The 10,715-nt window shown below is 40.5% G+C and overlaps 4 protein-coding genes across 4 annotated transcripts; all 4 read right to left on the bottom strand.

Moving 5' to 3' along the window:
- Window positions 1-333: 333 nt before the first annotated feature.
- LOC108135036 (elongation of very long chain fatty acids protein F) lies at window positions 334-1,488 on the bottom strand. The gene is made up of 2 exons (XM_017255574.2): window positions 1,230-1,488; window positions 334-1,070 (listed from the first exon to the last, which is right to left on the bottom strand). The coding sequence occupies exons 1-2, from the start codon at window positions 1,443-1,445 to the stop codon at window positions 498-500; spliced, it is 789 nt and encodes a 262-aa protein (XP_017111063.1). The 5' UTR covers window positions 1,446-1,488; the 3' UTR covers window positions 334-497.
- Window positions 1,489-1,901: 413 nt separating this feature from the next.
- LOC108135173 (elongation of very long chain fatty acids protein F) lies at window positions 1,902-3,165 on the bottom strand. Its single transcript, XM_017255798.2, has 2 exons — window positions 2,890-3,165; window positions 1,902-2,825 (listed from the first exon to the last, which is right to left on the bottom strand). Exons 1-2 carry the CDS (start codon window positions 3,115-3,117, stop codon window positions 2,256-2,258), a joined length of 798 nt encoding a protein of 265 aa, XP_017111287.1. The 5' UTR covers window positions 3,118-3,165; the 3' UTR covers window positions 1,902-2,255.
- A 490-nt stretch (window positions 3,166-3,655) lies between these two features.
- Window positions 3,656-4,667, bottom strand: LOC108135047 (elongation of very long chain fatty acids protein F-like). The gene is made up of 2 exons (XM_017255586.1): window positions 4,411-4,667; window positions 3,656-4,344 (listed from the first exon to the last, which is right to left on the bottom strand). The coding sequence occupies exons 1-2, from the start codon at window positions 4,636-4,638 to the stop codon at window positions 3,778-3,780; spliced, it is 795 nt and encodes a 264-aa protein (XP_017111075.1). The 5' UTR covers window positions 4,639-4,667; the 3' UTR covers window positions 3,656-3,777.
- Window positions 4,668-8,514: 3,847 nt separating this feature from the next.
- Window positions 8,515-9,150, bottom strand: LOC108135064. Its single transcript, XM_017255606.2, has one exon. It carries the CDS (start codon window positions 9,117-9,119, stop codon window positions 8,622-8,624), a length of 498 nt encoding a protein of 165 aa, XP_017111095.1. The 5' UTR covers window positions 9,120-9,150; the 3' UTR covers window positions 8,515-8,621.
- Window positions 9,151-10,715: the final 1,565 nt, after the last annotated feature.

The following is a 10,715-nucleotide window of genomic DNA, read 5'->3' as shown; positions in this document are numbered from 1 at the left end:
TGTGGCCCATGGGACTTATTCCGGGCGGGGGCCAGCTCCTTGACCTCCACGACTGCATGTGAATTAAGTGTCGATGCATTTGAATTAATCTATTATTCAGCCGGCGCATATGCAAATCAAGGACTACACTTAAGCACACGCTTGAGAGTTTCGGTTCTCAACTTCATATCGGAACTTGTAAAAACGCAACTTTTCCAATTTATGTCATTTTAAATTGTATCTTAAATAGAAATATGGGGTCTTTCCAACTTAGGTTTATCAATTTAATTGGAATTCATTACTAAACTAAGAAATATTACAAAATGATTGTTGGTTTTAAAAATTCCAGTTAAATAGTAGCACTTATTTTTAATAAAATATATTAGAAAAGAAGAAACGTTAACAAGTAGGAGATAAAAAATTAAAAAATATTTTTGAACGTTAAATAAATTGTATGTGCAGGTTTCCAATTGTTTATGCTGCTAGTGCAGTTTTTTACCACAGTGTAGCATGTGCAATCAGTTGGCCTTAGCCCTGGACTTGACCACCTTCGGTCGAATGTAGGTCTTTATGTAAAACTTGGAGAACATCACAAACATGAAGGCGCTGGCCGAACTTATGACGTACATGACGCCCCGCGAGGCCGAGCAGTTGGGCTGGAGATAGGTGTAGGCGCAGTGGAGGAACATCAGGAAGAACTGCACCAGCTGGCCCAAGGTGAGGTACTTCTTCCACCAGAGGCTCTCCTGCACATTCCTGCTCTGCGAGGAGGCGTAGTAGTAGCCGTACATGACCATGTGCACCAGGACGTTGAACATGCAGATCAGGAAGACGTGGCCGCCGAAGCCGTAGAACCGAATCAACAGATGCGACGTTATCACCATGAAAACGTGGTGGAACACGTGCAGGAAGGTGATCTGGCGCGGTTTCTTGCGCAGCACAAAGAAGATGGTGTCCATCAGGTCGAGCACCTTGTTCAGATGGTACAGGTAGGCCAAAGTCCTCTCAGTGGACTTCAGTTCGTGATCCTGCGGCAGGACAGTCATGCAACTCAGGTTGTACGGCCTGGACACGAATATATGATGAAATCCCTGTTCAAAATAAAACGGGTTTTTAGTCAGTTCTATTATTATATGCTTTTATATTACAAAACCTTTCAAATTATTACATTTAAATTAAAATTTGTATCGGACATAGCCAGTTGATGTTTTTAATCCATATTGATTGAAGATTTTGTATGATTTACTTACCCAAACAAATATCAGAGTGTTGAAAAGGACTTGTCCTATGTTGTAGACCTTGAGGACACCTCGCAGCTGGAGGGCCTCATGCTTTTCCATCAGATTCCTGCCCAGTTTCAGCACAAACAGCAGGTAAACCGTCAGTATGAGCACCGAAGACCATAAACTGCCTACCAGCGGCAGCTGGACAGGATCCGCATAGGGTTTGTCAAACACTTCCAACATTTTCGCGTCCGATCGGGTGAACTGGTATTTGCGTTCTGGACTTTCTTTTCTGCACTCACGATAGTCAAACTTAACGTTTACGTAATAAGATATGCGCACATGGTCGATATGGTAATTTCAAAACGATTAAATAAGCCCTTCTAAGGCAATTATGTGATCGCACTGTTTATAAGTAATTACTTAACATGTAAAACTTAAGATACAATATATTTGACTAGGAAAAACTATCAGAAAGTATTTTATACAAACAATAGGAACACAATTTATTGTATTTGCAAATATATCATAGTCTACTTTTTGGCAGCTGATTAGAGTGAATAAACTAGAGGCGCAAAATACCTCTGAACTTTGTACTAAAATTACTTATGTGGTTAGTCAAAACCAAAATAATACCTGGCATAACTATACCAATTTGAAATCGCACACACATTCATAGCAAAATAATAAGGTAAAGGATTTTTATTAGAGAGGTATATTTATTTCCACAATCTTGACCTAATACACGAAACTCTGTTTATTTTCAAAGGTCTAAAGGTATAAAGAAGTCACAAGATCCCAGAACGGAACTGAGATGTTTTGTAAGCCAGGCGCGGTTTCTTAAAGAAGGGATTCAACGAAAGTTACCCCCAAAAACTATCGTGAAAAGTAAATTATAAACTTGTGTTTATAATTGCATGATTTTCATTACTTAATAAATCCCTCCTCCCCCCTCATTTGGCTTTAGAGGCGTCCTTGCTGTATGCCTCTTAAAAAAAAAAAAAAAAACTATATTACATTGTAATCTTAAATGATCGTCTAAGTTCATATCGTTTACCGCGCCGCTTGCACATTCTTTTTCTTGGGAAGAATGTAGGCGCGAACGTAGAAGTTGGTAAATAGAACTATGAATACCACAGATACATAGGAGCCCCACGTGGCTGAAAGGCGGGATGTGGTGCAGTCGGGCTGCTGGAGGATGTAGATGCAGTGCGACAGAACGATCACGAACTGGACCAGCTGGACGACGGTGATGTACTTCTTCCACCACAGATTCGCCTGCCTATCCTGGCCGAGAGAGGATTGGTAGTAGTAGGCGTACATCATAATGTGCACGACCACGTTGAAGTTGATCAGGAATAGGCCGTGTCCGCCGTAGCCATAATAGTACATGTACATGAAGCAAATGTACACCATGTACACGTGGTGGAAGACGTGCAAGAAGGTGATCTGCCGATCCTTCTTTCGCAGGACGAAGAAGAACGTCTCCAGCAGATCCATGAGTTTGTTGAAGAAGTACGTATAGCTGACCCATCGCTCCCAGGTCTTGTACTCATGGTCCAGCGGCAGGTTGGAGATGCACTTAAAGTTGTAGTTGCCAGGACCGAGCATAAAGTGGGCGATCTACGAGTTGGGATTTGTCTTAGAGCTCGTACCCATCATACCCGCATTCCGCCCGATCACTTACACTGACAAACATGATGATATTGTACACGATTTGCACGATGTTGTAGGCCTTGATGGCACCACGCAGATCGTAGGCCTTTCGGTTCTTCATGAACCTCGGACCCACCACCTTTATAAGGACCATATAGGCGGTCAGTATGGCCAAGACCGGCCAGTGGCTGCTGGTGAATGGCAGACGCACAGGATCCGGCGGTGTCCGGTTCAGAAAGTCCATCATCTGGGCGAACATGGCGACTATGTGGTCTGGGTGTCAGTGGAGGAGCGACTGATCGATTTTTCATGTGCTGGATATTGGAATGTAATTGACTGCGCTTAACAATCGAAATGTTAATTTACGGGATTCCAATGGTGTGTGCGTAATATTATACAACAACTTACTTACGCAAGTAAAATCTATTTAAGGGGAAATTTTTTCTACCAGGTGTGCGCCGACTATAAATTTCTTACATAACACAGTCGATTAGCACTGATCAAAGTGTGCAGGTCAACGCAGCCAATCTTTCCTTTGTTTTGCGTTCGCTTTGAAGAGGCATATCGAATCAGTACTAAGGGAGGCACTAAAAAAAGCTTGGGGAAGGTAAGAAAAAACTATATTCAAGCTAGACTGATGTAGCAGAATGAGGTAAGCACAATTTTAGTTATTAAAGAAATTGGCAAAATCCATAAACAAAATTTTTAATACAGTCATTTCTAAAAATGTCCGACTTCTGAATAGAACACAAATACGTCAAATTTCCAAACTCACATATTAAAATTCCTTCAAATCGTACCGATATTTGTGCACTGCAAAAAGCGCTTTATTTAAATCTTAAATTAATAGTTTAATCTCTATAGAGATCTTAAGTAAAGGCACATCTTCAAAAGGCACAACTCACAGACATTTCGATACTTAAAGGACCTTTTGTTCGGTCTTTTTGGGCCTGACATAGGCTTGATAGTAGAAGTTGCCAAATAAGATAATGAATACAACGCAGATGCTTCCAGCGCAAGTGGCTGAAAAGCGAGATGAGGGACAGTCCGGCTGTCTCAGGGTGTAGATGCTGTGCCCCAAAATGATCCCGAACTGAACGAGCTGAACGATTGTGATGTACTTCTTCCACCACAGATCGGTCCCCGAATCCCTGTTGAGGGAGGACTGGTAGTAGTAGGCGTACATCATGATGTGCACGATTACGTTGAAAAAGCACATGAAGAAGCCATGGCCCCCGTAGCCGTAGTAATACATGTACATGAAGGAGAAGTAGAGCATGTACATATGGTGGAAGACGTGCAGGAAGGATATCTGGCGATCCTTCTTTCGCAGGACAAAGAAGACGGTCTCCAGCAGATCCAGAAGTTTGTTGAAGAAGTACGAGTAGGTGAGCCAGCGTTCCCAGGTCTTGTAATCGTGTTCCGGCGGCAGGTTTTTGATGCACTTCAAGTTATAGTCTCCAGGCCCGAGCATAAAGTGGACCGCCTGTTGGCGCAAAAAAACATATTTTACTCCCCGATAATTAGTACTATATATCCAGAGATCACTTACGAAAATAAACATGAAAATATTGTAAAGGATCTGCATAATGTTGTAGGCCTTTATTACGCCACGCAGATCGAATGGCTTTCGGTTTTGCATGATTTTGGGACCCAGCACTTTTATGAAGACCAGGTAGGTGGCCAGTATCGTCAGGACAGGTCTGTGGCTGCTCAGGAGTGGCAGACGCACTGGATCGGACGGCGATCTGTTCAGAAAATCCAGTAGCAGGTTCAACATTGCGCTTATGTGTGCTCGCTGTGGGTCGGTGCAAATGCGACTAATCACTATCGTGCTCTACAATGTATAATTAAGGTGTCCGATTGAAATGGTAATTTAGTCGTGTGCACGGTTCACAAAAATTAGGGTATTCCATTCCTAATTGTGTCAAGCACGCGGCAAAAGCGTGCTATTATTATTACAATTCAGAGGCCAGTTTTCTTCCTCTCATGTTTTAAAGATACTTTTAGTCTGAATGGGCCACAAAGGTTCCTAAAGATATCCAACATTAATCTAAGAAAACAATTCATTTTAGTCATATAAGAATTTAATATTATTTTAAACTAACTTAGCTTACAGTAAACTAGTTTGGGTACACTTCATGTGACACTTTTTTGAAAATAGATATATTCTTTGCCGTTTTTTAATGATGAATATATTTATAAAACAGGTTTGATTGGTTCTGGCAATATCTACAAAATATTTAATATAATAATTATTTTTCTTTTTGTTTTTTTCAGTTGGTACAAACAGTATCTACAAAATAAATATTAAACATATTATTATTACTGGCAATATGTACAAAAAGAATATTAAACATTTTTAATAAAATTCACTTATATTGTAATAGGGCATTTAGATTCGATTCTTAACAATAATCAGTAAACCTAGTTAGTTCATCATGAGAATCTGTTACATATTACTACCATGAAAATTAAACCTGTGCTTTTCGGCAATACTAATAAAACGATATTTGCCGGGGTCCTTCGCAACTTTGAACATGATTATGGAAATTCCATTAAAAGTTAAATGGACTCCCTGGAAATGTTCGAAAATCACGCACATGCAAAACTTGAATAGGACATGGCTGAGGTTCCGGGGTAGTGGTGGCTACTTTGGCGGGCGGAATCGCATCGGGTTACGCAGTGGGCGTGGCGAAATTTGCAACTGCAGCGCTTTCAGTCGAAGCGGATGCGGAAATGGGACCTACACAAATACCGCCGCATCACGCACATCCGGTGCAACCGAAGTGGCAACAACCAAACAAATTTTTGAACTAAATACGGCCACGCCCCCCTTGAAATTAGATTCCAGTGTAGAAGGTGAAATTTGTTTGAATTATATGGGTAGTCATTTTAAGAATAAAATTCTATTCAAATTTTATTTAGGCATATTTTAAATTGGTTGTGCACTCGCTGTATTTCTATTAGTTAAACTAGCTTAAAGTCGATTTCTTGATGTGTTCATAACATGAAAATAAAGCCATGCAGAAACTAGCAGAAATTGAATGTCCAACATATTTTTGGTTTATATGTTTCACAGATTTGCAATATGTGTTTGACTTCTTTAATTGGTTGAGTTTCTTCTAAAATCTGTTCTCTTAGAATTTCGTCACCGGGAGTGAAGCCATCAATTTCTCAGGAGTCTTTTCGTTTTAATCAGGGCAAATTATGTTTTTCAATGTCCAGCCTACTTTAAATGTTTGACTTCTACTGGACGCAATTTTTCTTTGGCTTTGGAATGGAATTTTGGTAATTTTTAAAAATAGTATAACCATATAACCATTACGATTGTAAGCTTTGACTATCTTTTAATAAATAGTAAAATGGGCATCAAAACCAATTAGGTTTACAGCAAAACCGACTAAGCATTTGATTGCTTCGGCTTTTAACTTTTTTGGTTAGCCAATTCCTTATTTTTGTTTCATGAATATGCCAAGGCTGAGGAATTAAAACTTAACAGAAGCTAAGTCGAAATGTATCCCAGGAATGTTCTCGACTTCCATTAGCATTCGTTGCCAAATTGCTCAACTTTTTAAGTGCTTTGATTTGCATTGCATTGTGTTCGGTCGATTGGAAGTGGGAGTGGGAATGGGGGCCCATTAAGCTTTGCCCTGGCAACTGCACCCAATCTCCAAGTGCAGCCACATCTGCATCTGGATCTTCAACCCAAACTGCAACTGAAACCAACACCGGATCTGTGTAAACGACCTTTGATGTGGGGCTGGCTGGCTGGTTGGACGTTGGTTTAGTCTCGACTCGTATTCGCATTAACGCCATTAGGCCAATTTGGCACTTTGCCCTGGCCCCGACAGGCGCACGGAAAACTTTCACAAACAAAGGTAACAAACGACGTCTGCATGTTGCAGTTGCTCTTCTAAAGCCACCCAAAAGACACCCAAAAACCACCCAAAAGCCACCCAAAAACCACCCAACATACCCCCGACCGTTCCGTTTCATGCCACTCACATGCCAATGCCCGTGTAAATAAAACTCAAGTGAGAAAAACAAATAAATTAGAAGCGCATCCTCTGCTCCTTTGGCAGCGGGCATTTCTCTTCGTTATTGCGCGACTGCCTTTAATTACGACACCAGGCGGCTAGAAGAGCAGCAACTGGGTCCTAAGCTCCCTCGGGGACTCTCCCGTTGGCACATCCTTGGTCCTGCATCCACCATCCTCCGTCCAGGCGCAGCATGCTCAATTTATGTTTATTTGAAAGCTGTTGCACTTGACTAATGTCCTCTGCCTGGCCTCTTATCCTGCCACTTAGCAGCCAACTGGGTTTTCCCCAGCTCCAGCTCCAGCCCCATTGACCGTTGGCTGAGGCTGATGAGACGCCTCTTGGACTTTGGCCATCTGGTATTTGAACTATTAAATCCGCGTCATTTGGGACAGACGGTAGGCAGACGAAACTCTTCAGGAGGTCAAGTATTCAAGAGCTTTAAAAATATCAGTAACAGTTGGTTTTTGTTCGAAAAAAAAAAGTATTCCTTTTTGGTTCTTATAAGTTCATATTTCATCCCTCAAAATAAGTATATTATAGAGTTACTTTTTATTTGAATGTTTTAAACAACAATAAAACATGGTATTAAAATATCTCATGTTAAGAAATATTACCCTTGATTTAAATACCTTAACTTAATTATTTTTATGATTTATTTTTTGTCGAATTTAAGTTGAACTTTTCCCTAACGAATAAAATCGATCTATCGATCCAAAGGACAAGTGGTTTCTTTGTCGGTGGCGTTTCCAGAGTAAATTTGATTGTAGTTGATGGCGCATTTGATTTATTAGTTTTCTCATTAAACAAATTGCTGAACAATGCCAGGCAAAGGACAATACGCCGTACTTTGCGACACATACGCATACATCCCGGCTTTTGAACCTGCCTTTATTTATGTAGATTGATGGTCATTCGTGTAAACATATCCATTGACGTAAATTTGAATAAACATTTTCATTAGCAAAATGTCCATGAGCCCCTGGAGATATTTAGATCTTGATGGCTGATAGCCAATGGCTAGTCATTCTGGCCTGGTAATGATGACCTCGACGTCAAATTTGCTCAATTGGTTTCGACTTGAACGTCCAGTGCGTCGAAATGTTTGTGCATGGATTTTGGGTAATTTATTACACCGACTAAAACTGCCAAGTACGAAGCCTTGGATGCAATCCTCTCAAAGATTCCCACGACAGCAGCATTGGTAATTGCCTATAAAAACTTGCTAACAGGCTCATTTAAACTCGAGCTTGACTCAGTTTGATTTCTAATTAAAGGGGGCTTAGACTATTATAAAATTGTCCATCTTTTATTATTTATTAAGTCCAAATATTTTGTACACAATTTAAATATTTTTGATTTTCATAGATTGCGGTTTGTAGGTATATTATTTTATGCATTATTTTGCATAATATCTGAAAATTTAATTTAGAATTAAAAAATATTTAACTTACAAAAAATTAAATTTTTTTTATCATTGCAGATTCAGTCATTTTTTATTGATTTGAATTTTTTGCCTGGGGAAAACTCGTTTTATTTCTCATCATACAAAAAACTAAAATTCTAAATCCATTTTGTCCATATAACAGTTTGATTTATGTGTGTTTCATAATAATTTTAGTATTTATTCAATCCGTATTAAAAGCGTTATATTTCATTTTAAAATGAGTGTATTTTGCAATTAATTTGTTTCTGTCTAACAGAAAACATTTGCACATAAATTCTATTCTTTAAAATAATCAAATTCATTGTTGTTCGGGTCAAGGTCAGTTAGTGACTGCCGGGGCACATCGCTCAGCAGGTCAACTTCGTTCTGAAACGTCTGCAAATCTGAATCGGTGATTTCCGGAACATTCCAATAATCTTCCTCGGTGACAAATTGGGGCTGTGGGTCGTGAAACGGTGTGTGGAGCACTCCGAGTTGGAACTGGTGGCGCAACTTTTGGAAAAGGTCGACCCTCTGGAGGCGCTGCAACCTGACCTCATCCAGCGCTTGCCGGAAAACGGGGTCCATTTGGCTCAGGTCCTGAGGACCCCGGACCATGCTAACAATGACCGACCGCGTTTGATCCAAGCTGAACCGCATCCCGTCCAGCTGCCTCCTTCCGCACCAAATGGTCAGGCAGCGGGCGCACAGTCCGGTCACGAAGTGGTACACTCGGTTGGGACACATCTCGCACTTGATCACCGCCAGAAGTGGATTTCGCCGCAACGGGTCCATTGGGTTAATTACTCGAAGATTGGTAGATAATTAATGCCTCCTTGACAGTCACGTGTCAGCAGATAGTATGAGAAAACGAGTCATAACCTCAAAGCACATTTTATAGAGGGTTGCCCTCTATTAAATGACTCTTATAGGGTTCAGACTTTTTGATGAACACTACTTTTTTTAGGCTTGCGATTAATTAACTGTACTTTAAATAATTGTATACTAACATTCCCCAATAATCTACCGACTTGCATTATTTTTTGTTTAATACAATACATTTTAGATGTAGATTTTATTTAGTTTTTCATTTTTGAGAGCAAATACATATGTACATAAATATATTTGTACCAAATGATATGTACATGTTAAGAAATCTTAATTTTTATTAACTCTAACTAAGAAATATGGTGGAAAAAAGGGTACATAGACATAAAACAAGACTTTGTCGTTTTCCAAGTCTCTCTACACGTGCCACCCACATGCCATGTGGGTAAAACCCTGCTTAAAATCTCAAGCTCCTCCAGTTAGGGTCTGAACTCAACTCTTTTGGCGGTCGGCGCTGCTCTCTTTTCAGCCAAGAACGGAATTCGTTTAATTTCTTAAATTGAAATTATGGTAATTTCCTGCAGTCATGCGAGGATTTTCATACCCGTTTCGTGTTTGGCCGGAAGCGATGAGGAGTGGGTGCGGAGGAGGGTTCCTGATGGCTTATGGCTGTTAGCTAACCGAAAGTCAAGTTCATAAAACTGAGGCCCAAGGACCGAGGAGGGGCACCTGTCCAGGCATTGGTGGCCGCATTTACCGCTGCAGCAGCACGCCCCTTATGCCCCATGCCCCATGCCTCATGGCCCATGCCACATCCCGAATGCCGCATGCCTCCAATCCGAAGGTTAGCCCCGGCTAATCGATAGCTCTCCATGGCGATGGCCGGGGTGTTGATTTATGGCATTTCCGACGCACCGAAACTGGCTCCGGCATCCGACGAAAGTGACACATTAACGTGTTCAACTGAAGTGCCAACTGCCTGCCCTTTTTCCCCACTCCACTCGGCAGCCGAACAGACAGCAAAGTCGAAAACAAAAAGCGCCCCAGGAGCTCTGGCAGTTTGTTAAGCTCGTTGTTCCCTCAATTGCTCCTCCAAGTTGAGCGATTTATGCGCCCGCCACCCCAAAAACCTGCACATTTTTAAACTCATCAATTGGTGGCATATCGGCAGTGTTGGGAAAGGTACTTCCTTCAGGAATTTAAAAAGATGTCTTTGTAAAACTAGGTCCAGCTCTTTTTAAAGTTTCACAATTGACAATAATACATATAGCTAATTTATGTAATAATATAATTCTCATACTTTTAAAATATTTTTCTCAACCAATGAAATTTTTGTAACGGGTATTAATATACGTTTTCAAGGGTAAGTTAAAGCCGTACTCCATTGGAGCATTTACAAAGGGAATTTCATTTAAAATAAATGCGATATGTAAATGCGATCAAAATCATTCGCCACGAACATTTTTAGAAAAAATAGCGGAAAATACCGATTTTTAACGATATTTCATTAGTGCCACCACTATAGCAGCTGGGATTTTATGCAAGGATGGCGCATTTTTGATT

This window comes from Drosophila elegans, unplaced genomic scaffold (genome assembly GCF_018152505.1).
Source record: "Drosophila elegans isolate 14027-0461.03 unplaced genomic scaffold, ASM1815250v1 contig_476, whole genome shotgun sequence".
In the NCBI taxonomy this organism is placed as follows: domain Eukaryota; kingdom Metazoa; phylum Arthropoda; class Insecta; order Diptera; family Drosophilidae; genus Drosophila; species Drosophila elegans.
This window is presented reverse-complemented; position numbering and strand designations above follow the sequence as displayed.

Excerpts from the sequence above, each read along its gene's own strand:
- LOC108135036 (XM_017255574.2), bottom strand. The coding sequence starts at position 1,445 with ATGTTGGAAGTGTTTGACAAACCCTATGCGGATCCTGTCCAGCTGCCG. Across the intron at positions 1,071-1,229 it reads ACACTCTGATATTTGTTTGG|GGATTTCATCATATATTCGT; the intron begins GTAAGTAAATCA and ends TATTTTGAACAG.
- LOC108135173 (XM_017255798.2), bottom strand. The coding sequence starts at position 3,117 with ATGTTCGCCCAGATGATGGACTTTCTGAACCGGACACCGCCGGATCCT. Across the intron at positions 2,826-2,889 it reads ATATCATCATGTTTGTCAGT|ATCGCCCACTTTATGCTCGG; the intron begins GTAAGTGATCGG and ends CCCAACTCGTAG.
- LOC108135047 (XM_017255586.1), bottom strand. The coding sequence starts at position 4,638 with ATGTTGAACCTGCTACTGGATTTTCTGAACAGATCGCCGTCCGATCCA. Across the intron at positions 4,345-4,410 it reads ATATTTTCATGTTTATTTTC|GCGGTCCACTTTATGCTCGG; the intron begins GTAAGTGATCTC and ends TTGCGCCAACAG.
- LOC108135064 (XM_017255606.2), bottom strand. The coding sequence starts at position 9,119 with ATGGACCCGTTGCGGCGAAATCCACTTCTGGCGGTGATCAAGTGCGAG.